Source organism: Scophthalmus maximus, chromosome 12, assembly GCF_022379125.1.
Source record: "Scophthalmus maximus strain ysfricsl-2021 chromosome 12, ASM2237912v1, whole genome shotgun sequence".
NCBI classification, from domain to species: Eukaryota; Metazoa; Chordata; class Actinopteri; order Pleuronectiformes; family Scophthalmidae; genus Scophthalmus; species Scophthalmus maximus.
In genome coordinates, this window is record NC_061526.1 from 6,870,336 (window position 1) to 6,895,902 (window position 25,567).

General features: G+C 44.8%; 3 protein-coding genes across 3 annotated transcripts in view; 1 reads left to right on the forward strand and 2 right to left on the reverse strand.

The window, feature by feature from the left end:
* The window catches only part of actn3b (actinin alpha 3b), a 26,500-nt gene extending 24,681 nt beyond the window's left edge, over nt 1–1,819 (forward strand). Inside the window, exon 21 of the mRNA XM_035606188.2 lies at nt 290–1,819. Coding sequence (XP_035462081.1) covers nt 290–448 — 159 coding nt within the window. The 3' untranslated portion in view covers nt 449–1,819. The remainder of the gene's footprint in view (nt 1–289) is intronic.
* On the reverse strand, nt 1,593–12,755 carry prkd4 (protein kinase D4). Its single transcript, XM_035606316.2, has 19 exons — nt 12,600–12,755; nt 12,011–12,181; nt 9,385–9,526; nt 8,977–9,108; nt 8,712–8,866; nt 8,420–8,615; nt 7,484–7,570; nt 6,710–6,848; nt 6,348–6,471; nt 5,823–5,900; nt 5,480–5,693; nt 5,227–5,252; nt 4,830–4,902; nt 4,131–4,237; nt 3,872–4,033; nt 3,595–3,693; nt 3,235–3,502; nt 2,491–2,576; nt 1,593–2,196 (listed from the first exon to the last, which is right to left on the reverse strand). The coding sequence occupies exons 2-19, from the start codon at nt 12,164–12,166 to the stop codon at nt 2,032–2,034; spliced, it is 2,409 nt and encodes an 802-aa protein (XP_035462209.2). The 5' UTR covers nt 12,167–12,181; nt 12,600–12,755; the 3' UTR covers nt 1,593–2,031.
* A 117-nt stretch (nt 12,756–12,872) lies between these two features.
* On the reverse strand, nt 12,873–25,097 carry klc2 (kinesin light chain 2). The gene is made up of 14 exons (XM_035606790.2): nt 24,980–25,097; nt 22,396–22,646; nt 21,841–22,177; nt 20,425–20,641; nt 20,142–20,331; nt 19,390–19,563; nt 19,190–19,289; nt 18,740–18,789; nt 18,490–18,557; nt 17,507–17,615; nt 17,140–17,292; nt 16,821–16,945; nt 15,899–15,956; nt 12,873–15,627 (listed from the first exon to the last, which is right to left on the reverse strand). The coding sequence occupies exons 2-14, from the start codon at nt 22,639–22,641 to the stop codon at nt 15,544–15,546; spliced, it is 1,911 nt and encodes a 636-aa protein (XP_035462683.1). The 5' UTR covers nt 22,642–22,646; nt 24,980–25,097; the 3' UTR covers nt 12,873–15,543.
* Nucleotides 25,098–25,567: the final 470 nt, after the last annotated feature.

A 25,567-nucleotide genomic window follows, 5' to 3' on the forward strand; every position in this document is an offset into this window, starting at 1 on the left:
ATATGACATATTATCTCCAGAGTAGCAGAGTCTGCTTATAACATGCAACTTTGGGCCAAGCAATAGGTTACACGAGAATAAAGTTGTGACCCCCCCTCCCATCTCTGAGATAGTGGATTAATCCAGGAAGGCTCATTGCTGAAGCCCTTTTTCTCCTTATGAATGTAACACAGGCGACTGTCCGATCGGTCGGACGGGAGATTACAGCAATACAATAATGGCATTTCTACAAACAAGATGAGCAAAAAAAAGAAAGGGTTTTAATCTCCCTCCTCCTTCCCCCCTCCAGAATTACATCACGGTGGACGAGCTGCGCAGGGAGCTGCCCCCCGAGCAGGCCGAGTACTGCATCAGCCGCATGACCAGGTACATCGGATCCGACGGCGCCACCGGCGCCCTGGACTACATCTCCTTCTCCAGCGCCCTCTACGGGGAGAGCGACTTATAAAAACACAGTGGCTTTTCTCTTCACCCCTCCTCTCGTCCCCCTCCCTCCCCCCCCCCCTTTAATTTTTTGTTTTCTCCTGTTCGGAGAGAGAGAGAGAGATTGTGAAAACCCTTCCACTGTCCTCCCACATGCTTTGTTCTTTTCCTCTTTTCAAATCTTAAAACCCTCACCCCCTTTTATTTCCTCCTCCTCTTCTAAACGCTGCCCAGAGAGGGTGAGAGTAGAAGACTCTGCTCAAATCTGGACTCTCCCTCTTTTTCGAGTATCTTTAAAAAAAAACACTCGCGTGCCGGGTATTGCACTGATCATATATATATATATATATATATATATATGACATACCTGCCTTTAGGAGACGTTAAAACAGAAGGTGGTGACGAGGGAGAACGAGAAAAAAATCTGTGTGTATTGAGCAAAGCCTCCTGCTCTCCGCCCTCTCGCTCAGGTGACCTTTTCTTTCTTTTCTTTTTTTTTTTTGTAGAAGGGTTATTAAAGAAGAAAACGTGATAAAGAAGCTGGTTGGTCAGTTGGCTCGGTTGGTTGCTTGTGTATTTGTGCAGATGCATGCTTATGTTGAAGTTTAGAAAAATGCCGTCTTTGTGAGACTGTTAACGTTTCAGTCGGAGGAGGAAAGAGAGAAAACATCAGTCCAGCACTGAAACATCTCTCTGAGAAAAAAAAAAAAAGAAAACCAGAAGACAACAGTGAAACCCGAATGTTTGCAAAGATCAAAATTGAACCCCCCCCGGAGATCTCAGGGAGCACAGGAGCAAAACAATGGATGAACGAAAGAATCCAAACTTTTGAAGCGCTGAGCAATAGAACAGGAAGTGACAGAGAGCAACTCGAAGCAAAGCACTGTGGGTAAATATAGACGAAGGAGAGAGAGAGAGAGTGGCGCGGCCGGGGTGGGGACTCGAGAAGGACGAGACAGAACGATCCCACACACCTCTCTCCTCTCTCTCCAAACTCCTCGGGTGCGTTTCAGCTGAATTAAAAGATGGACGCGTTCCCACGGAGGAGGAGGAGGAGGAGGAGGAGGAGGGACGCGGAGCGAGAGAGGTGTCGAGCAGCGAGAGACGACAGGGCGTCAGGAAGGGAAGTTGTGGTCTAAATAAAAGAACTAAAAACCCAGAGGAACCGATACTGTAACGTGGGACCACACGGTCCCATTTCTTTAATTTTCATTCAAGACGGGTCAGCCCATGAGAACCAGTGCGAGTTGACTCATAATTCATTGATTTTCATCCGTGCTCCTTTCTCCTCCTCAACTCATTGTGTCCGTCACGAAAAAAAACAACTCACTTTCACACAGTTTTAAAACTTTACACACTACAACTTGGAATAAAAAAGGACAATTATATTACTAAACAGCCGTTGTTTGTGTTGTTTTTTTAAAGATTATCTTTAATGCTAGACGAGGACTGATATACGTTAATGGTGTCCACTGCAGATTCTTTGATTTTTCCTTCTCGTCTACAAACTTTGAATTCTCCCGTGCAAACACACATTGGTTTCCTGATCAGGATTTGGTGCACGAAACGAGTCACATTTCCGACCTTTAACCCCACCGGGCGCCGTGGTCACGCGTCGGCTTCGTTGTCGGGGTCCCAGCAGAGGTGGGCGGGGAAGTCCAGGCCCCTCTCCCGGGCGAGGCGCGTCCAGCGCTCCTCGTCCGCCCGGTGCGTCAGGTACCGGCAGCCCATCCTCTGCTCGAACCCCCGTAGGTCGCACCACAGCTGGAAGTCCTGCAGGGGGAGACAGAGGACATTTCATTTAAAGCCCCCTCATTAAAATATTCATGAAAAGGTTGGTAAATACTGAAATTGATCCAATCTTAACATAAAAGGAAAATTGAATGTCGTCAACCAGCATCTCATTAAAATAAACATTTTGAACATAAAAAACATGTAATGGTTTAATAAAAACTACATAATCCTCAGGAGGATTAGAAATATATCTTCAGTGTGTTTGTCATAATCAGTTGTACAGTAGGTGGATTAAATTAATATTCCAGTTGATATAACTGTCATGTGTCCGACCTGCAGCCAGGGGTGTCCCAGAGCTTTGCCCACGCTGAACCGCCGCCTCAGCGACACCTGCAGCAGGTTATTGATCAGACTCACAGCTGGAAAAAAAAGGAAAAGGAAAGAGACAAATATTTTCAAAAAAAACATAACTGGTTTCAATGACTGAGCCATTAAAAACATGGAAGCTATGGTTCTTAAAATTCTACTCACAAAATATTAAACATCTTAATTGTACAATAAAAAGCCGGAACGAGCTGTTGACATATACATAAAATAATTTTGCATCAAAGTGGAATAATAACATGTTTGTTTTTGTTTTTTTTAAAAAGGTACTAAAGTGAAAAATGTTATCAAAAATAATGTTAAAGAGTTCAAAAATATGAACATGAAAAGCAGTTGGGGAAAAAAAAATCCCGGCGCTCTCGTGTTTTACTGAATATAACATCTTGAAGACGCTTCAGAGATTTTTTTACAGAGATCATATTCATGAGCTGTTCTTCTTCTATTGGAGAAGAATAGACATCCAACATCTTTTTTTTTTGTCTATGTGATTTCAAAGTTGCGAGTTTATTAAATGTTAACACAACAGCAGATAATGCATTCAAGCATTAATGAGCTATGTCATCAAACATGAACCATGTGGAAAGGATCATGTATAAAAACCCGTCATTTCTTGCACTGCATACATTAAAATCCCATATATCGGAGTGTGCTCAAATGCACCAGTGGGAGAACGCTGCCGGACAAGTGTGTTACCCTCCAGCGAGACGGAGGCCCACGGTTGCCGCGGGTACATGAAGGAGGCGTTGGTGATCTGCTGCCGGACGTCCTCGTCCTCGTTGAAGGGGAACGTGCCGCTCAGGCTCACGTACATGATGACGCCCGCCGACCACATGTCCAGCGAGCGGTTGTAGCCGCTGCTGCTGATGACCTCGGGCGCCAGGTAGGCGGGCGTGCCCACCACCGAGCGCCGGAAGGACTTCTCGCCGATGATGCGGGCGAAGCCGAAGTCGCACAGCTTCACCTGCGGCACAGAAGTCGACTTCGACATTTAATGAGACGGCGCGATAAAAAAGAACAATCTTTCTTCGTGTAACCGCCGTTGTGAAATCCCACCAGGGGGAAGGGGTCCGCGGAGGCCAGCAGCACGTTCTCAGGTTTCAGGTCGCAGTGGGCGATGTGCTTCAAGTGCAGATAGCGCAGGGCCTCGAGGATCTGCAAATAGATATTTGGAAATTATTGTTAATAAATCTTCCCTCAGCTTTTGAAGGCGAATTGAAAAACATAAAAACAAGAATATTAATCTCAAAGGTTGGGATCGGCAGGAACATGCAAAACTATTTTCTTTGCCTCCTGTTCGTTAAAAGGAATCGTCAGAAAGATCTCTCCACACCTGCGTGACCAGGAAGCGGGTGTTGCGTTCGGGGAGTCGTCCCTTCTCACTGGACAGGATCATCTCCAGCATGTCTCCGTGGAGCTTCTCCATGACGACGAAGACGTGCTGCACGCTCTCGAACATCCCCTCCACCAGGACCACGCCGAGGTGCGACAGATTCTGGACGACACACACGCACATGAACACACATCTTCTAGAAAATGGTAAAGGATTAAATATATATATATATGTGTGTGTGATGAAGATGCGTCCGCACCTGCAGGATGGACACTTCGTTCCTCAGCTGCGTCTCCTGTCTAGCGGGGAAACGCGTCTTGTCGATGACCTTGATGGCGACGGGTCGACCCGACTTCCTGTGAGTGCCTGGAGAGAGAGAGAGAGACGAGACTCGATTGATAAAACTTTATTTAAACCATGAGAGGCCTCTCACTGAGGTGAGGAGACACGTTGACACTTGGCACAGGTACAGTTTTACTAAGAACAGACGCTTGGGTTTCAATATTGACATCTTGTTTTTCTGTATTAATACAGTTTATAGTAGGAAATATCAAGTTTACTGATGTTTTGGTGACACGGGGAATTAAAAAAATTTTAATCTTACATTTCAAATAATAAACTGCTGCCTGTCTTTTGGTCAGTGTACATGAGGATATCTGAACATCTGAAACTGGTCTAGAAGGAAATATACAACTCAACATACATAAACAACGACATTGTAATAAGTTCATATGGGTTTAAAAGTTAAAAGGGGAAGAAAAACCTCGAGGACACGCAGAGGGACCGGGACGCTTCCCCCTCGGCACGTAAACATTGTGTGACGTCGGACAAAAGTGCTTTTATTTTTAGGGGAACCTCGACTAATTTCTCTCTCTCTCTCTCTGAGGAGTGCTTCCTCTTGCCGGTGCCGTCAACTCTCATCCCGTTCGTAAGGGTTCGTGACGAAGCTCGAGCTCACCTCGGTACACGACTCCAAACTGTCCCGAACCCAGAACCTCGTCGGTGAAGATCTGATACATCGAGCTGACGTCCTGCAACACAAATGAACACACAGTAAATAGATATGTCTTCAGGAGCGTCTTATTATCTATGGATCATCAGTTTTTTTCAACAATCATCACTGTTAAATCAAATAAAATGTGAAGAAATCTAAAAGGACATCCTTAAATAACTCGTTTTATTTGACTAACCCTGAAATTATTCATTTTAAAGTGATATAACACCTAGAAAAAGTGTAAAAACATCACTTTTCAGAAACAGAAATGAAAACATGATCTGCATTTTTGCTTCATTTGAAAATAGTACGCTCATAGTCGAAATTGCCTTAAAATGTTAAATAAAAGTTGTTCTCTTACCGTGCTGTCTCTGTGTGGATGTTGAGCTGGAAGCAGAAGAAGACAGATACAGAGAAAGATGATGATGATGATTTTGTAGAAGCAGATAAGAGTTTAAGTTTCGTACTTGTTATCTATTAGTCTTATTTTGAGTAAATGTTCCATTGTCTTTATTAAATTTTGTATAACAAGTGATATATAGCTGATTACATGAATACAAACTCGAAAAAAAAATACACATTTCTTTTTTATTATCATCTGCTCTTCGTCTCACCGTGTTTCTCCTCGCCGCGTCCCCCGCCGCTCTCCACGGGCATCAGGCCCTGGCGGATGGCGCTCTCCCACAGCGGCCCGTCCGCCCCGGCCAACACGCAGTACACCAGCGACGCCGTCACCACCTCGAAGGAGGGGCCAGCGTCGCCGGGCAACGGCGGCGAGGCGAGCTGGCCGGGGCCTCGGACCTGCAGCACCTCGGACAGGGGGATCTCCTGCAGGAGAGGATACGAGGAGACGTGATGGAAAATGTACAGTTGAATAATAAATTTATGTCAAATATCTTTATTCAGAGACAGAAACATCTGTGTGTGTGTGTTTGCTGGTAATGAAGAGCGGTTTACTTTGTAGTACTTGATGCTGCTCTCGTCCTGGTACAGAGTGATGCTCTTCCAGTCCACGATCCAGTAATGACGTTTCCTCTGGGAAATAGACGGAAATAATAATTCTTAATTCATTGTGTGTGTGTGTGTGTGTGTGTGGGGAGAGTTAATGACGTCCAACAGACGCATCAGAACAGACTGTCGGCTCTTTGATGTCCTCATACTCCATTCACGACACATCTGCGGCGTGTTATGTTTGACCAGGCGAGCACTAAGCTAACAGTGTGTGTGTGTGTGTGTGTGTGTGTGTGTGTGTGTGTGTGTATAATCTTCAAAGACAAATGCTGAGTGAGACGTCTCCTCCGAAAAAGGAAAACTTGAAACAGCAGTGGGGAAAAAATGTTTTTATGATTGAATTAAACTTTCGGTGTGACGTCACTTGTAACCACACACAAACGAGAGTCATGAGGAGGTGACTCATGCTTCCTGGGACCCTCTTGACATGTTTATCAGAAATCAGAGGGAGGGGGGTTGTGTGTTCCTCACCAGCGAGTCAGTGTTGGTGCGATGCAGCAGCCATCCCTCCCTCAGGACGCCGCCGCCTCGCCTCTTGGTGTGATGCACCGACTGGACGAGTCTCATCAGAGGGATGTTGCTGCTGAAGCAGGGACTGGCGGGGGGAAAAAACGAAACAGGAAGTGAATAAAAGTGGCTCGTTTTGAGGTTTACTTCTTCACTGGCAAGAGCACTAGAGTCGTTCCCCCTGAATGAGTGATGAATGAGTGATGAACCAGCGTGTGAGTGTGTGTGTGTAGGTGGCACACAGCAGCAGCAGCAGCCACCTCATGACATCATCAGCCAGATGGGATGACATCATGGCGATTAATCGACAGCCCCCCCTCCCTGACCTCATCGACTCTCGCAGCGCTTGCTCCACTTCCTGGATCTCGGCCGGCGGGTCCGGGCCTTCGGCGGTCGCGTCGTCATCGTCGGAGATCACGCCGTCCCCTGGGTGTGCCGGGCCGCCGTGACCGGCCGCCATGGAATCTGGGAAAACAGTATGACATCATTGGCAAATACACGAGGCCTCTATCTGATCATGAGCGGTGCGAATTGTTACACATTCATAAGATTTGGAAAAAATATGAATCAACATCCTGAAGTTATTAGACCCTGAAAATATTCACTTTAAATTGATATTACAAAAAGAAAAGTGGCTAAATGTCACTTTTCGGAAACAGGAATGAAAATGTGATTTGCGTTTTTGTTGCATTCAATAACCCAAATAACCTAGGTTGCTTGAAATTGCTTTGAAATGTAAAATAAAGGTTGTTTTAATTCAGTGAGAGGCACACACATAAAACAAGAAGAACACAGTAATGTCTCATCTCTTAGCAGACACAACCTGTTTTTTCCTGAGATTGTTGTTATTATTATTATTATATAATGTTATCTGGTAAAATCTGATCTCATCAGGCTTTGATCACATTTTTTATGTTTCTGGGAATGAACGAAAAAAATCTGACCCGAGCTCTGAACCAGTCAGATCTTCTTAAAGGAGGGTGAATCAGCGGTGACTCATCGTACGAGAACATCAGAGCGTGGGGAACTGTTTTCAAAGGACCGTGATCGAACAGAAGCGTCCGGGGTCCAGATCTAGATGACAAAAAGGGTTTGATCACCTTCCCCGTTGGTGTCTCCTCTCCTCTCGCCGGGACAGTCTCTGGGCACCAGAGGCTCACAGCGGCGGTGGCAGTTGAACCTGCAGTCTGAGGGGAAGAGGAGCAGAGGACGAGGAACAATGTCAAAATGTGTAAATTCGAAGTTCACTTTCCTCAGTTAAAATTGAAACATATCATTAAATTTTGAGACACATCCAGGCATTAAAGAAAGAATATATAGAATCTGAGATTCAGTTCATTCTGCTTCAGCAACACAAGCCCCATCCTCTGTACAAGTTTCGTTCAAACAGATGATATAAAAATGTCTTCAGTCGACGAATATGATGTAATATATAATAATATATAACCAGGGAACCACTTCTTCATTGGTTGTTAACAACTAAGCCTTTTTTGGTTTTTACCAAAACCAGATAATGCTTCAAACGTTAAATCAACACAGTAATTGATTTCCATCTATACTACTAACTTCGTCCAGGTAGAACCATGGACTGTATATATACTTTTGGATATTGTCGTACTGTAGTCACCAGGTCCAGGAAGTGAAGCCAATGAGGAAGTGTGTGAAGCCCGATACAGCAAGATGTTCACCTAGTAAATCATGGACCATTTAGAGTCTAATATGTATTGGGGCGTGGATACAGCACGATTGACAGCTTGTATCGTACAATGGGTGGACGAGCTCCCCACCCCACCCCGCCTCCAAATATGGTTACTTCTGGTAGTTGACCTGAAAGGCCAAACTCAAGGCTTCAAAATGGCAGCTCACAAACAGATGGGTGACATCATGGTGGGCTGCCACTTGGGTAGAACAATTCACAGTCCACAGGTTCTAAACTGAATCGTCCGTAATAATCCGGTGGACATAAAATTCTTTTCCGCCATTTTCTCTCTAAACCGATCAGGAGGGAGTTCCTCCGCCTCCCGCTGCGGCGTCACCTGAGCACTGCAGGCCCTGTCGGAAGAGGCCTCGGAGCAGCCGGTGGCAGTGCTGGCACACGGTGGGCTTGGTGTAGCTGTGGATGTGGAAGGTGTGAGGGACCTGGGCGCCGCTCAGGTCGCCGCACCCGACCCCCAGCCAGACCGGAGGCTCCGCCCAGGACGGAGGCCTGGACGAGGTCTTGGACATGCTGATCTGGTGGAGGGAAACATGGCGGAAGTCATCAGATAAAATTACCGTGAATATTAAGAAAGAAGATGTCCACGTCTTGTGCCATGATGCCGTTCTTACCTCCTCCAGACTGCCCCCCGCCTGATTGGAGAGGGAGTGCGTCCGCGGGCGTCGGGGCGGAAACAGAGAGAGGCTGGTGCTCACCTGGCGCCGCGCTCGGCTGCAGTCGTTGGGCAGCAGGAAGGCGCAACGTTTGTGGAAGTCTAGTCCACAACCTGAAGGAGAGGCAGAGGGGAAGGAGAAGATGCTTTTATGTTTGTTTGTTTTTTCGTGCAAACATTTGATGGCGCGCGAGCAACGCGACCAACCACCGGGGAGCTTTTACCGTCGCATTTCAACCCCTGTCGCACGAGGCCCCACAGCATCTCCCCACAGTGGTGACAGAAGGTGGGGGTCCGGTACGACTGCACCACCAGGGAGTGTGGACGCATCCTCATCTGAGTCACCGAGGCCGAACCTGAGTCACATCACAGGCAGAAAACACAATCGAGTCAATGTAGTGTGGAAAGAACGCAGTATTAATACAAAGCCCACAACTTGAAAACATAACATTTTCCCATCGTTGTGCTGCGTCTTGAAATGAAATCTTTCACCTTTTAAATCAACTGAAACAGCCAACAAATCAAAAAACATGACAACGGGGATAAAGAGCCATAATATTACTGATAGTAAATCCTCAGCCCGATAACTTTATAATCTTCCTCCACAAAGCTCAAGTCCGTTGACCTCTGACCTGCGACCACGACCTCGATGAGGTCGCCGTCCTGCAGCTCGTCGATGTCCGTCAGGCGCTGCAGCTGCAGCTGCTCCGACACGGGCTGATGTCTGAACAGCAGAATCTTCTCGCCGACGCCTACCACACTGCAGTCTGGAGCCTGAACGCACACACACACACGCACACACGCACGCACACGCACGCACGCACACGCACGCACGCACGCACACACACAGGGGTTGACAAGCAAAGTTCACAAAAAGGGTTATGAAAAGTTATGAGGTTGTTGGTTTGTATCCTGTCTGGGGGAAACAAAAGGAAAACATTCTGGAGGGAAAACAAAAATCATCTTGGGGGTTATGAAACCGAAACAGATTACTCGATAACAAACGTATATGACCTATCTCTGATTTGAACAAAGACAGACAACATTCAGAAACGTTATATTCTCTACATCCATAAAAGTATGACAGTCATCCGAAGTGTTAATCTTCTACTTTAATAACTTTCCGTGTTACATTTCCTTCCGTCTGGACAAAAAGAGGATTATAGTCTCCTCATCATTGTATGATGTTCTTGTTGTAAGAACTATATCATAACTACTACATATGAGAATGATGTGAAAGGATTATCAGGTTCCTCAGTGGATAGAAGTTTTACACAAATGTGTTTTAAAAGGATATAAAAACCCATCAATAATCCGTCCAAACTTGATTTGTTGAAGCACCTTTCATACAGGTCAGTGCACGAAGAGTGCTTCACAAATTTAAAAAAACTGATGATGAAAAAACGTGAAATAGATTTTGAAGGAAAATAAATTTAAAAAAACAATATTAAAAAAATAAAGAATGAATGCAAATGAAATACTGTAAATTGATTTTTAAGATGATAAAAAAACAATAAGATTAAATATAAAACTAAAAAGAAAATATATATAAATGATTTGAACTTAAATAAATGTAAACGTTATAGTCTTAAAGTGTAATGTGTAATTCACTAACCCTAAATGTAAAAAAAAAAAAAAGGCATCAGTACGATAGATAGAGCAGCAACACAGACTGTACAGAGCTGCAGTAGTTAACTGACACACACACACACACACACACACACACACACACACACACACACACACACACACACACACACACACACACACACACACACACACACACACACACACACACACACACACACACACACACACACACACACACACACACACACAAAAGTCTTTACAGGGTCCACCTGCTGCCTGGAAACTCAACAGAAGTTGAAAGCTGAACGGAGAGCGTGTGAGCGTGTGAGCGTGTGTGTGTGTGTGAGAGAGAGAGACGCAGGGGGGAGCGGCTGTGGTCGGAAAGTTTTCTGTGCTCTTTGTCGACCACAGTCCCAGTAACGGAGGCGGCGCGCAGACCAGACCAGAGACTCTCCGGCACCTGCAAAAACTCACGCCTCGTCTTCATTTCACCACAACTATGGTTTTCAACTAACAGGTTGTGAACTTAAAACCTCATCATCAACCCTCTTTTTTACACCGTCAGTTCCCCTTCACCGAGTTGTAAATGTCGGCGAGAGAATGGGCGACCTGGTCGTGATGGCGTCACAGAAACACCCCCCCCCCCAAAAAAAGCATCCTTCAAACGTCATTGGTCGACAACAGAGAGACGCTCCGGGGCTTCTGAGGCCGCACTTTGCACACTAACCCACTCAATTTGAAATCCACTTCCTGGAGGCACTTCGCACAACTTTCCAAGTGGGACCGTGTTAAAGGTTTTCTTTTGTTTTGTTTTTTAGCCCTGAAGCAACCGTGAGCGTCGTGCAGGAGAACGTCATATTCATCGACTGGTCACCACATTTTTTTCATTTACCCAGAGTGCACCTGCAGCCGTGGTGGGATTTTAAAACCGGACACATTCTGGTGGTCACGGGTAAATCACACATTTTTTCAGTCCCACCTGACCTGAGTGTGACTTTTAATAAACTGGGTCCGACATGTTTTGACCCACCGACCTGCCACATGAACAAGGGTTTCACGTCACGGAGAAGGTCAACACCAAACATCTCCTGTCGCGGATTAATTATCTCCGACAAGGAGATTAGGTTTTCACCCGTGTCCGTTTGTGGAATTACTCCAAGACAAATAAATAAATAAATAAAAGAACTCATCTTCAACAAACATGGTGGAGGGATGGGGCCTGGGATTAAGGCGGATTAAGGGCCGGATTCAGAAAATGTTTTATTTGCTAACATAAGAACAAGACAAATCATGTGTAGGATTGTTCGGCCTTGGCGGAGAGCATATACCTCCGATAAGATAAATCTGTTTGTTTGTTATAAAGGGTTACTACATTACATTTAGTGTTGATCGTCCACAAAGATTTGAGTCCTGCAGGAGACGAGATTCAAATCGATGCAACAGATGTAAAAATATTGAGACTTTTTTATCTCTATTATGGATGAGCATTTTGAAAAAGTCTGGATCCTCCAATTCCCACAATGCACCTCCAGTTTGCAACCAAGATTTCTTTGAACTTTTTATTCTAACAGACATTACGCAACCGTTTCAAAGTTTGAATACAGCAAAATGATCTAAACGTTGTGTGTTAAACCAGTGGAACGGCCCTTTGTGGATTCCACCCTTTACCTTGCGCTCTATGACCTCGGCGGCGAGCCTCCTGGCATGGCGGTAGCTGAGGTTCCCGGCGGGGACTCGAACCACCTCCCTGAACAGGCCGAGCTGGAACTGGACCAGCGCCGGCGCCGCCACGCCGGCCGGACAGGAGGGGGTCACCGCCGACATGGATGGAGAGTCAGCCTGCGGGGGTGGACGGGTTCAACACAGGAAGGAAGCGGGATCAGAGGGAATATTTAATCTGAGTTTCATTAAAAGAATAGACAAAATGCTGCCGAGGTTCAACGTGACGCTTGTGTCCCCCACATCAAAGCACATTACACTTTTCAAAAAAGTTCACTTCCATCTTCAGGTGAGGATGTTAACATGTACACGTTCAGCGGCAGATGAAGATGAACCTGTCAAGATGAACATTCCATTTCTGTAACAATTGACGACTGGCAGATCGTCGACCAAATACATGCAATGCAATCAAGAGCTTGATTTAGCAAATTACACACTCCAAGTATGCAACAACCTTTTGTCTCTTAATAAAAACAAAACATGAACATACAGTATTAGATTGAGGCTATTAGAAAGGTCTTGACGAGAGCAATCTTACTTTTTTAACCCCGGCTCATTGGAGCTCCGACCCTTTTGTCGCAGCAGGTCGAGTCGCCAGAGTTCCTCCGCGGCAGCGCTGGCGAGTCTAGGCTTCCTTTGTGTGAGACAGGAAGTTAAAAAGACGCTGGCGTCTGCGAGAGGGCTTGTGGCGAGTGCAGCGTACGGTACACACCCCTCACACTGTCCCACACACACACACACGCGTAAAAAGACAATTTTGATAATTGGGGGGGGGGGGAGGAGTTTGGGAATGAAAATGTTAGAGACAGAATCGTTTTGAAAAGTGGAATTTTGTATTTATTTATTGAACTTTTGATAAAACACATCAGATTGGCCCCTTCACATCATCGTCATCGATATAGGAGCAGACATTAGGCACACCCTCCCCCCAAACATAAAACCACATACATGAGCCTCATACTCGACATCTCTGAGCAGATGCATCGGTCGCCATAAATATTTGGACACGAGCGAAACCAAGATATGATTTTTTTTTTTTTTTTAAATCTTTGAAGCTTTGGATCAAAATCCTCCTGCGACAAGAGATTCAAGAGAAGATATATATACAACTGCGGTAGATTGACTTATATTTTCCCCATCTCATCTACTGCACTGAGCTAAATATTAATGTTCATAACATCTCCCCAGAGGGAAAACTAACCCTGCGACAAACCGAGGTGAATAAATGAGCGATTAATACCACGAAAGGGTTTATTGATATTACAGTGCGTGTGTTATATTGTTCCTAGAGATCTTTAACTAACAAAGAATTGTTCCACCAACTCTTCTTTATTTTTTACACATTACATGGTGAGATTGTGTCTGCGTGGGATTAAAAGGAAATGTTCCACGACTCTAACGCGCGTTTGAACGTGACATACAGTAAAACATACATATAAAAAGATCACACACGGAGAACTCTGTACATTATTTGCTGCCGACGACACTCGAAGCACTTCTTCCTCCCTCGATTTCTTTCCGGTGCACTTTTCATTCCTTTTCTTTTCTTTCAACGCCGACTCCTCCTTCCCGCTTAAAAACCCACTTCCTTCAGTCCTTCATGACAATCCGCTAACCTGCGTCCCAACCCCTGCACGTTCAGCACAATCGGAGGCTGATGAGATTCAACTAGCAAAAAATATAATAAAAAGAGCGATGAGTGTGAAGAGGTTTATTTAGGCTCGTGACGAAGGTGCGAACGCAACAACGTCGACGCTTTTTTTCTCGAGAAATCACATTCGGGTCGTCTTGGGTCTGACCTCTCGACGACCCCCGACATTCTGTGGACAGGTTTCTTTTTGGTGGAGTTTGATCTCAAAAGAGACGACACACAGAAAGGTCCAGTGCTAAACGCAGCGGTTGGACATAAGACTCAACATTCAAATGATCCGTTTTCAGCACAAACAGAACAACAAAAGGCTCCGGCGCGAGAAAAAAACTCGCAGAGGGTGTTTGGTCACCGGGCAGATTTGGTTTGCGACCAATGAAACCGGTCGCAGTCGGCATCGACGACGAAACACTGAGGATTGTTGTTTGTTTTTTTTACATAATGATAATTATCCAGCAACAGTAAACAAAGGGAAGAAAAAAACAACACAAAAGTCATGAATGACAGTAAACATGTTGCAGCTGAATATCGGTACCCATAAATATATTTGAATGAGGGTCGATTACGCCTTAAATGTCCTGCCGTCATGATTGTAAACAAAATATTTTCGAATCGCTCCTCCACAACATTTTTCCTTCATTATCATTCAGACTTAATTAAAAATGAATCAATAGCGGGAGGAGAAAGTATTGATTAGGTTTGATTAATCCTTCTCGTACCAAATATAGGTCGTATCTAGAGGAGCGTGAGAAAAGTGATTGTGTCCATTGGTGAGTTTACTTTCAAATGAACTATCCAGCCCCGCCCCCTTTTTTTTTGTTTCTTCTTCTTCTCTCAATTTCCATTTCTTGCGAGATCGATCCACTGACGCAGCGAGACAGTTCATTTGGAAAAAAATAAATAATTTTTTTTACCAGATTCAGATTTCACAGATTTAACTGTAGATCCAAAATGGCTGCTCAGTGTACAGTACATGTCATGGTCAAAGTGCGTTGCGTCAGTTTGGACTGAAACCTCAATGGTAGCTTATTCTCGATATCGGTGGATTGTAGCGTCTGAGGTACTAAAATTGGTCAATATTTCATTTCATTGATTAAATGCCAATTTCTGTTTCCTTTCATATTTCCCTCTCTTCTGTTCCAGTCTTCAACCCAATACAGTGTAAACAAAAAGAAAACACATATACCCTATATACAAAGAAGGAAATATCAAATAATTTAAAACTATATATACACATAAAAAAAAAATAAACTAGAAGGCAAATAGTGAGGTTTAAATGATTAGTGCTGTTTTTGAAAATATGTAAAGATTGCTTGTATTCTCTTTTTTACACCTTTGTTTTCCTAAAAAGAAAATCTAACTCGGATTGTACCGTCTTGATATTCAGTTCGATGGCTGTTTCAGCATCAGGAAATACTTTTCATGCTACAGGTGGAATACAGATCTGTGAACGGAAACCGGAGCGACCTTCAGAGCGGAGATCGAGGTCAACGGGACTCGTCACAACGTGGATATGATGCTTTCTCTTTTGCTAAGGTGCTATGGGCAAAAACACGAGGCGTTCGGGTGCAGCAGACGCATCTAGAAAGCAGCATGCTCATGAATGTGTATCTAAATATCCTCTGTTCTGGTCGGTGGCAGCAGGCGTTTTGTACAGTGAAGCAGCAGCAGCGAAACAGGATTCATGTTTTTTAAGTTATGGTGATGTTCTACTCCAGTGTTTTTCCTCTAAAAATAAATACGCTTGCAAAGTGTTTGATCTGCCTCGAGCTCTAACGCGTGTCTGTCGGATCAAACCAAGCGGCAAGCGGCCTCTCCTCCTCGCCCCTGCTGTCTAGCCAATCATGGAGCTGCGTCTGGTGAGGTCCACGTTGCTGGAGCTCAGTCCCCTGCAGTCCGACAGTCCGGGGGTGGCGTCCTGAGAAAACAATCCAACGCGTGTTAGTGCGAGAGCTCGGCGTTACTCTGGATACAGATTAATCGACACATTCTAAAAATATTATAATGTTCTGGTATTTAATTGACTGCAGTCTCCCCCATACCGGACATCCCCACTTTTAGTCCACTTTTTCCATTTCGTTTTGGAAAAATTAATGTGTTAAACGCTTGAAACGCTTTTTTGAAAAGACGTTTCCGGCGTTGTCCCTGTGCCGTGGCAGGTGTGATGGAGGTGTGTAAGGCAGTCGCACCTGTGTGGTCTCCTCCGCGCTCTTGTTGAGGAAGTTGAGGGAACTTGCTCTCTTCATTCTGAGCAGGAAAAAAAATTAAATAAATCATACAATGAAAATCAATCAATAATTCCATCCTTACGTCCATGAATGAATTATGTTTGAGGGGGAATCTTAAAAAGCCCCAAATTAAAACAAAATCAATCACATGAGGAGTACGACCATAACATTCGTGACTATTGATAAACTAATCGGTTGATAGGTAAAATTTTAAAATTTAAAAAAAATTAAAACAATCTTAGGACCGGGTCCACTTGTTTCTGTCGACCTTGTGATACCAAGGTCAAGAAACCAAAACTGTAAATTCAATATACTTAGATTTTAGGGACGGTTTTGTTGGTCAGACCAAAGAAGAAACTTGTAGATAACGATATTCGCTAATGGAATAATTATTAAGAAAGAGCACTTTCACTACTACTAGTAGCACAGACTACTATCAACATATGCTTTGCACATTACAGTAAAACGTAGCGTCTAAAGCAAACTAAAATGAATAAGAAATAAAAACAAAACATATTGATACAAGTGTATGGTTGTTGTTTTTTTTACAAAAGGTAAAATTAAATCATACAAACTGTTTAAATTTACACAATGTATCTGACAAAGACGCACATTTTCACAGCAAACTCATTTGCCAGACCCATTCCATTTTACTCCTTCGGTAAAGTAAGCTTTTCACCCAAAACCTGCATATTTTTTTTTAAACGTTATGTATTCGTGAAGATGTGACTCAAAATGCCAAGGTGTTCCCTCATCTCGCAATGGTGAAGAATCCAAAAATGGGGCATACAAATTCATACATAACATCAAAAATGATCAGTTGCAGTCCTCCACGTGACTTCTGACCGCGGTGGTCATATCTCCAGACGGGCCGTGAACGTACCCTGGGTTGCGAGGTTCTTGTGGTCCGCTGCCCTGCAGCTTCTTCACCAGCATCTCGCTGCTCCTCCTCAGGGCGTCGCGGATCTTCCCGAAGGAGCCGCTGCGACGCAGAGACCCGTTTCCGTCCTGGGGGGGAGAAGAAAAAAAGAGACAACATTTCACTTTGATAGATTTTTCTTGTAAAGGCTTGTCTGAGGTGTCCAGAGAGACGCAGTTTAATTACAGAATAATAATCCTTCATGTCAAATCATGACATTAATATGAAACTTTCACAGCTTCTTTTTTCCCCTCGACGGCTCAAGACAGACGTGTGAACTGACCCCGTTCCACTCGGCCGAGTCGTCGCCCTCGTTCTCCCCGCGCTGTCCCCCCGGCCCGTTCGTTCCTTCCCTGCTGTGTCGCCTGTCGCTCCCCCCGGTCCCCCCGTCCTTCAGCAGCTCCACCACTTTGCTCTGGTTGATGGCGTCGATTCCCTAAAGGAGGCGGACGCAGGCGCACGCGAAGAGAAAGATAAAAAAAAAAAAAAAGATTACGAGAGAGAGAGAGGATAAGAAGCGGCGTGTCTACGAGCTCAGATCTTAAAAATCTGTTTGAGGTAGTTTATGTGCTTAATAAAAATCAAAGAGCCCAGAAGGCTAATATCCAACAGCCGTAAATCGGCCGGCGGTCGGAGCGTTGCCGCGGTACCTGTTTACGTGACTTGCTGGCGCACTCCTCCAGCGTTTCCGCCGCCTCCAGTTTGCCCTGGCGACGGTACAGACCGCCCAAGCTTTTCAGGGTCGTGTTCACCGTGGGGCTTCCAAAAGACAAAACAGAAAAGTCCAGTTAGAAACATCATCCTTTTTAGATGCGTGTGAACAAATGTTTTTTACTCCTTTGCAAACAACTATCTTTTGTATAAATCAAAGATGACTTGAGGTTTAACATGTTTTTTCGAAGGACTTGCAGCAGTAAAACAGCCACAGTCACAGTTGCCAAGGTTAAACTAAGGCATCACTTTGCCTTATTGGATAGCGGCCAGTGTGAATCTTTCAAAAGACAAACCGGTTTCATCAGTGTGACTCTTACTGTCACAGGAACTCTCGGACAAACAGGATAGAAATGTGTCCTATGGTGACAGATTATTATTTGATTTTTTTTTACAGTCTCCCATGTTACACTGCAACATTCAGGCAATTTGAAATTTCGTTGATTTTTTTTTTTATTTCAATGTCAAAAAAAGAATGTTTCTCTTTGATATTACGATCGCCCCTTTCTGCTTTTTGTGTCCTTACGGACCTTTTTTTTCTTTCAATTTCCATAAGCTTCATTGGCATGACTTTTACACCTGTTGCCATATATGATTTACAATTTTAAAGAGAATCGAACAATCAAGTTAACAACAACAATATAAAATCTGCAGGAAATATACAGTGTAATAATATAAAAAACATTATAGACTGAAATTCCAATATGCATGTAATTCCACACATTTGCAAATGGGGGGAGAAAAAAAAAATCACTCATAACTATACAGGTAGGGATTTGTAATCATTTTATAAAGATTTCTTTAACATAAAAGCTCAAACATTTGAGGGTTTTATTTGAAAAAAACTTGTGGACAGTAATTTTAACAACATTTTTTATCTGCTTCCTGATTCCCACGTTTTTTTTGTAGTTGTCCGACTCACCTGTCCACCTTGCAGGCTTTATACCAGCTGCCATACTCCACATACGGGCCCGAGTCCTTACGCTTACCCTGAGAGAGATGAGAAGAGCGTTGGGGGGAACAAAAGTTTGACACATTAGCCTTATTAAAAAAAAAAATGCTCCTGTTGTCATCTGCTCTCCGCCTCCTTCACCGTCCAGACCATAATTCATAAGCGGCTGTCTGCCAGCTAATGGAATCAAATGGAAAAGGTTCGAGCTGAAACTACCGACCTTGCTCTCCTCTCGCTCCTCTGCGTGCATCCAGATCGGCTTGTTGTCATCTGCAAAGGGAAAATCATATTTGATAAAGTTCACACTAACTGAGAAACATTAGACCTACATCTCAAACGTGAAAACCCGCTCTCTGGCCACGTGATTTCACGCGAGCACACGGCCGCCTGTCACCAAACCCCTGTTACCACGTTTACGAAATGTTTGGCGCGGGGGGGGGGGGCTCGCGTGAGCACATTAAAAGGGTTTGATGGGCTAAGCGGCATCGGGAAGGAGAAGAAAAAAACCATCAGCATTAAGCCGCTTGGCATGCCTCGGTCCAGCGCGCACGAGATAATCCGCTGACCTGCTGGGAGAGGTGAGGGAGGGATCAGGGCGGCGGCGGCCAAATCAAAACCTGAACCCAACTGTGCGTGGTTTGTACGTTTTTCGTAGTCTGACTCTACTCACTGTTGACGGATCCAAACTCCTTCTCGTGAGCCCGGGTCAGGATATCTTTGTACAAAGCCTCGGCGTCTTTGAACTTCCCCTGCTTCAGGTAGCACGTGGCCTGGAGGAGAACAAGGGACAGTGTGTTGTTTATTTCATTTATCTGAAATCTTCTGAAACATGAGGAGGATCAGATCATGTCCTGTATAATGGAGCTTCACCAGATTATTTTTGGTCTTGGCCACGTTGGGGTCGTCCGCTCCCAGTTTGGACTCGTAGATCACCAGGGCTCGCAGGTAGTAGTACTCCACCTCGTCGTACTTGCCCTGGTTCTGGCACAGCAGGGCCAAGTTGTTCAGCTGCTTGGCGACGTCCGGGTGATACTTCCCCAGCACCTACACAAAAATGTAGCATTCGCATTTAAACATTTTGTCGTATGCGCACAAAGCCAAACATACATTTATTTTACTCGACGCGTCGAATGAAACAAGGTCAACCTCAGCATCTGCATCTCCGATCAATTTACATGGAACATTTTAAATAAAAATCAACACATACATCGTATGTAATCATCATAATATACAATTTCTATCGAGTGCCCCTCTGTTTCCTTTGTCCTTTACATTCCTACCACTCTTGTTTTTTTTTTGATAACATCTATCACCTTGGATGAAGACAGACAGTAAATTGTACAGATACTCATGAGGACAAAAAACAACCACCTCCACCAGGTTTGGATATTAAAGTCCCATTTTTAATAAACACCCAGTACTTTTCCCGGTATCATTTCAAATTGAGTTTATTTGTCTCTTCCATGTTCAAACAATAAAACATATCCGGTCTTTCTCCTGACCTGTAAACTTTAAAACAGCCCTGAAGATACGACATTTCAACCATCGATATCATAGTTGGGCAAATAAACTCTGTATTTGTAACACGTACAGGAATATTTCTCTACATTTTAACCGTTTACCTTCTCTCGGATCTCCAGCGCCCTCTTGCAGAGCGGCTCAGCCTCTTTGTACTTGCCCCTCTTGCCGTAGAGCACGGCCAGGTTGTTGAGCGTCGCAGCCACGGCCGGGTGATCCTTCCCCAGCGTCTTCTCCCTGATGGCCAGCGCGTCGTTCAGGAGGTGAGCCGCCTCTTTGTACTTGTTCTGGTCTCTGGGGGACGAAACGGCAGCTTTTAGTTCAGAACCTGAAACGTTGTTTGGCTCCATGATCGCGACGCGACCCTCCTCTCCCCCGATCCGTCACCTGTACACCAGGGCCAGGATGTTGAGCATGGTGGCCACGTCGGGATGGTCGTGGCCCGACGTCTTCTCCAGGTCCTCCAGGGCCTGTTTGCACAGCGGCACGGCCACCTCGTAGCGCCCCTGCGAGGCGTACTGGATCACCAGGTTGTGCAGCGTCCTGAGGCGCGCCGGGATCTCGTAGCCCCCCTGCTGGGCCGCCACCTCTCCGCTGGGCTGGGCTGGGAGGAGGCGGGCGGAGGGAAACATGCAAAACACATAGAAAAATAACTCAACTGACTAAAACAAATGATATCACTAAGACTAGGTGGTGCTGAGCTGTCTAATTTCTAAATGTGCAAGTTAAGAAGGTAACAAGTTATGCTTATAATTTAATACATTTGAATATCACTCATAAACATAAACCGGATATTAAAGAGTCTACGACAAGAAACTGCTCGACTAAGATACTTTAACAGTTTGTTAGCAGGAACCTGTATAAAGCTTCAGATAATATAAGATACTTTTTTTTATTATAAGTCCCACTGTGGCAGCCAAAGACAATTTAAAATCTGTACACGGAGTAAATATGCAAAATATGCACAAGGAAATATAAAATGAATAGAAATCATATCTACATACAATGTAAACAGAACAAAGTGTGGACAGGATTGCACGTGTGACATGTTGAAAATTGCACGGACAGAAAATGAGCACCGCAGTTGAATTAAGCTTAAATCTCAGTGAATCTCTAGCTGATCCAGATCTAGAGAGAATCTAGATCTGGAGAGAAGGTGACGTAGGCCGATCACAAATATTATAAACTTTCATAAATATCAGAAATCTCGGAAAAAACGCACATCAAAACAACACGATCACGGCACAATGAAACATAATCACATTTCTCCTCCCCCCAAAAACAATAACATAAAACAGAGCAAAGCAAAAATACATAGAAGAAGCTGGTGTCAGCAAACTTGTTGTACATAAACTCCGACAGGTGAATAATCTATAGAGAGTAATAATAATACATTTCAATTATAGAGCACTTTTCATTGCTAAAAGCCATCTCAAAGTGCTAAAAGTAATAAAGATTAGACAGATGAATTCTGCTGTGAATTATGTAAGATGAAGAAACGACTTAATAAAAAACACTGTTCTTCAAAAGAAATACTCTCACGCTAAAAAGATCAATATGATATTTATCTAGAGTGATTAAGAAGAACACTTCTATGACTCAGGTAAGATTGTAGCAGCTGAAGAGTGAGCTAACGACTTTTCAAAATAATCTAGACAATAATCTACACATGATCTGACAATGAAAATAATTTCAGCCCTGCCTTGACTGTAAGTGTATATATATTTATATTTATATATATATATATATATATAGCTATATCTCTTGATATCAGCTCCCCGAGCCACGGCGCCAATGTCATACCTGGTCCTTGGTCGTCGTCGTTGGGGAACAAGTCGTCCAGACTGTCCTTCGAAGTGTCCCCTCCCCCTCCGCCGCCGCCGCCTCCGGAGCCCTGGCTCTTCTCCTCCGAGGGCGACACGTCGTCGTCGAACTTCTTGATCTGGTTCATGAACTCCAGGTGCTTCTTCTCCTCCTCCAGCTGCGCGACGCTCTGCTCGCTGCGCTGCAGCTTGTGCTGCGTCCCCGCCAGCTCGTCGCGCAGCCACTGGTTCTCCTGGCAGAGGCGGCGCACCTGCGCGCGCAGCTTCTGCTTCTCCGACTCCACGGCGCTCAGGTGGCTGGACAGGGCCACGATCACCTGGAGGGGAAAAGACGAGGTCACTGTTTTAACACGGGGTGTTTGCTTCTTTGTTAGCCTAAGTAAACATCACACAAACCCTCCAGTGGTAGAAGGAAATTCCCGGAATGCTTTTGGGAATTGAGTAACAAGTGGTGTCCCATTTCCTAGGCAGAGATTTCAACCCCTATCCCTTGTAGATCCATTCCAGGGTTAGGACCGGGCCCCGGGTGTCTCACCTGTGCCTCGCCCAGGCCCAGCTCGATGGCCTCCAGACTCTTGCGCAGCAGGCCGGACTTCTCCTGGGCGACGGGCGGCTGCGTGCAGTCCAGCAGCGAGTTGAGGAGCTGGGCGTGCTCGCCGCGCAGCGTCTCCAGGCCCTGCATGACGGCCTTGGTGTTGAGGACGATCTCATCCTGGCTCAGGCGCTCCAGGGCGTCTTCGCGCGGATACACCATGGTGGACATTGCCTGGTCGGTTTTCATGCACGCTGCGAGGACAGAAAACACACAACAACCGTTGAGACGGGATTCTCACAGTTGCAACCGGACCCGCTTGTCTGTGGGCTACTGAGCTCAGCTGGAGGCGGACGGGACAGGAAAAAGATCCTCGGTGAAAGAAAGGGAGGGAGGTCGGAGAGAAAACAACACACTGGAGTTCAACAGCTAATGGATGATGAGGGTTGTTCCTTTCATTATTGCATAATGTGCCCCTCAGGCGGTTAGATTAGATTGAAAGTGATAAAGTGTGTGTGTGTGTGAATATGTGTTGAGTTGAACCCGTTCAGATTACGACGAGAGCATTCCTCCGAGCTGGACACTGACGCAGCAGCTGCCAGTGAAGCCAATTAAAACAAGACGCTGTCGCTCTAGAGTTCTGCCGTTTCCAAGGAGACGCGCCGATTCACAGTGACGCCGGTGGTGACAGAAGAAAATCAAATGTCAACAGGAGCATGTGAGCTGACGCCTGACTCATGCATCAGCGAGGCCAATATTTTCATCTTTTTTACAGATATATGCCTATATATATCTATATATATACTGTATGTATGTATCGACTAATACTCTGACCTGTGAGAAAAGGAGAAACTGCAGGATTAGATGTTTAACTACGTAAGATGTTTCACTCGGTAAAAAAATCTTTCAAATGATCTTTAAAAAATTCAAATGATCAGAATCAAAAACTGCATATGTTTCACATCAATGCTTGACCGATATACAGTAGCATTATTTTTAAACTCAAATATCATACCGCAATCGGAAAAAAAATCTGTGTGCGCTGGACTCTAATCTAAACAATATAAAAGAATATTTCACTGAATACAGCTCCTTTATCGCAATATTTTTCTCTCTTTATATTGAACACACGATTACAGCTGCGACTATTTACATTATCTATCAATCAATCAATCTGTCAATCTCCAATTGTTTGATTGGTCCGTAAAAATAAAATGTCCAAAGTAATGAGCTTCATCTCTCTCCCCCCTTCAGACCCAATGTGACCCGTGTGTTGTTGTTGTTGTTGTTGTTGTCCTGTGGAATAAGGACACGTTTTCCAATTTCATGTCATAAGTAGATATTTTTCATATGAGGGTTGTTTTAAGACTATCTCCTTCTCTCCGTCTGAAGACATATATATATATATATATATACACTTCTGTTTATCACTATGACATTATGACGTTCATATTTGCGTGGCTGGTCGTTACAGTCATCACGACTGTAACACCTGACCAAAGACAATGGCGATGCATTCACTGTCATTAATTCAGCTGGGACAACATTCGAGCTTGTTGTATCTTATTCATTTCAGACGATGACTAATATTCCAAATGATATGTAGAAAAAAAACAAAAAAAAAACATATGATACTTATACATAAATATAAATATCTCCCAGATGGAGACCGGTCACTAAATATTGATGAGCATCGTGACTCCTTGATGCTGGGTGCGCACCTGTTCTCCTCGCTCCTCCCTCCTCCTCCATCCCTCCCTCTATTTCTCCTCCTCCTCCATCCTCCCTCCATCCCTCCATCCTCCTCCTCCCCCCTCCCATCCGCCTCATGCACTGGCTGCAATGCACCAATATCCACGCTCGCTTCCTCGCCGACTTCCATCGAACACAGAAACACACACAAAAAAAGCGAAACGTCCCATCCACGGTCCACCATGTCACCGCCCTCTCCTGCAATCCTCTAAAGACTTGTTTTCAAGCCGCGAATATAGGGTCGACGAGGCCGGCGGTGGGCCGGTCGGAGGCCTGTGGCCCCGGAAAGCCTCGTCGTCGGCTGCAAAAAGCCCAACCAAGGTGACCGACGACGGGAGAGCGCCGCTCCCCTCAGGGCACCGAACAAGATGACTCGGTGAATTAAATGAAACGCACCCCGGTGCGAAACGCGCTGTAATGTCGCGCTGCAGTGTCGCGCTGCCTTCACGGGTCAGCGTTTTGTAAACAGTGCAGGCCCCGAGCTGCGGGCTGTTACACAAGACACACACACACACACACACTCCACCCGTGCACGTTGAACTAGTCCAGTTATACACATTAACCATGTGCACAGATTAAAATAAAACGCAGATAATGTTTTTGTTTTTTTTAAAGCGATGAGTACTAGGCAGCAAACACTGCATGACACGTTCGCGGACCTTGCGGAGGATGAAATAACCGTTTGATTTGACAGCTGGCTTAAAAAACAAACATATATATATATATATTAAACACCACGCGTTTTAAATCGCCGTCCACAGCCTCGTACGCGTGTCAATATTGATATTTGTATTATTAATATTAATAAAGGGCTGTTGTTGTTTTGTTTTTTTACCTTCATCGAAGACGAGTGCGGTGCTTTCTGTCCCGTCGAACAAAAGCAGGAGGACAAATGTTTGTGATGCTCCGCTCCGCGCAGACCTGTCGCAAGCCCGCTGACCGAAATCAAACTGCTTCCGGATGGGGTTTTCCAAAATAAAAATCTTAAAATTGTCAGCGACAGCGTCGCAAAGTAGGACGACGTAACGCAACTGAACCGAACTGAACACGACAAATGTAGGGTTGCCCACTGTGTATAAAGAAAGGGGTTCCGTTATCTACAAACCGTAATGGGTTACCGCCAATTGCATTGAACTGTAATACAACCTTTAGCTTTTTAATTTGAAAGGGGCTGAGTACGAGGAACTAGCTCCAGTCACGTGGTCTAATTCATGATGTCACGCTTCTCGCGTCATTTCGCCGGGAAAAGATCGAGATCATGCACCGAAAATAAACCACAACACCGCCGAGCTTAGTTTAATGCGATTACAATGCGATTACAAACCCCGAAGAGGAAGCAAAACACGTAAACTCACACTAAAGATTTCAAATATGTATTAATAATGAACCGGTGGCGTTGTCGTAGAAGATGTGCTTCAAACGT

What these genes read in the sequence shown, in the direction of transcription:
- klc2 (XM_035606790.2), bottom strand. Translation starts at nt 22,641, where the DNA reads ATGAAAACCGACCAGGCAATGTCCACCATGGTGTATCCGCGCGAAGAC. An exon ending in AGGAGCGAGAGGAGAGCAAG is followed by an intron (nt 18,558 to 18,739) that starts GTCGGTAGTTTC and finishes CATCTCTCTCAG; the next exon opens with GGTAAGCGTAAGGACTCGGG. An exon ending in ACTCGGCCGAGTGGAACGGG is followed by an intron (nt 16,946 to 17,139) that starts GTCAGTTCACAC and finishes TCTCCCCCCCAG; the next exon opens with GACGGAAACGGGTCTCTGCG.
- prkd4 (XM_035606316.2), bottom strand. Translation starts at nt 12,166, where the DNA reads ATGTCGGCGGTGACCCCCTCCTGTCCGGCCGGCGTGGCGGCGCCGGCG. An exon ending in ACGCGGCGAGGAGAAACACG is followed by an intron (nt 5,253 to 5,479) that starts GTGAGACGAAGA and finishes TTCTGCTTCCAG; the next exon opens with CTCAACATCCACACAGAGAC. An exon ending in ACGAAGTGTCCATCCTGCAG is followed by an intron (nt 4,034 to 4,130) that starts GTGCGGACGCAT and finishes TGTGTCGTCCAG; the next exon opens with AATCTGTCGCACCTCGGCGT.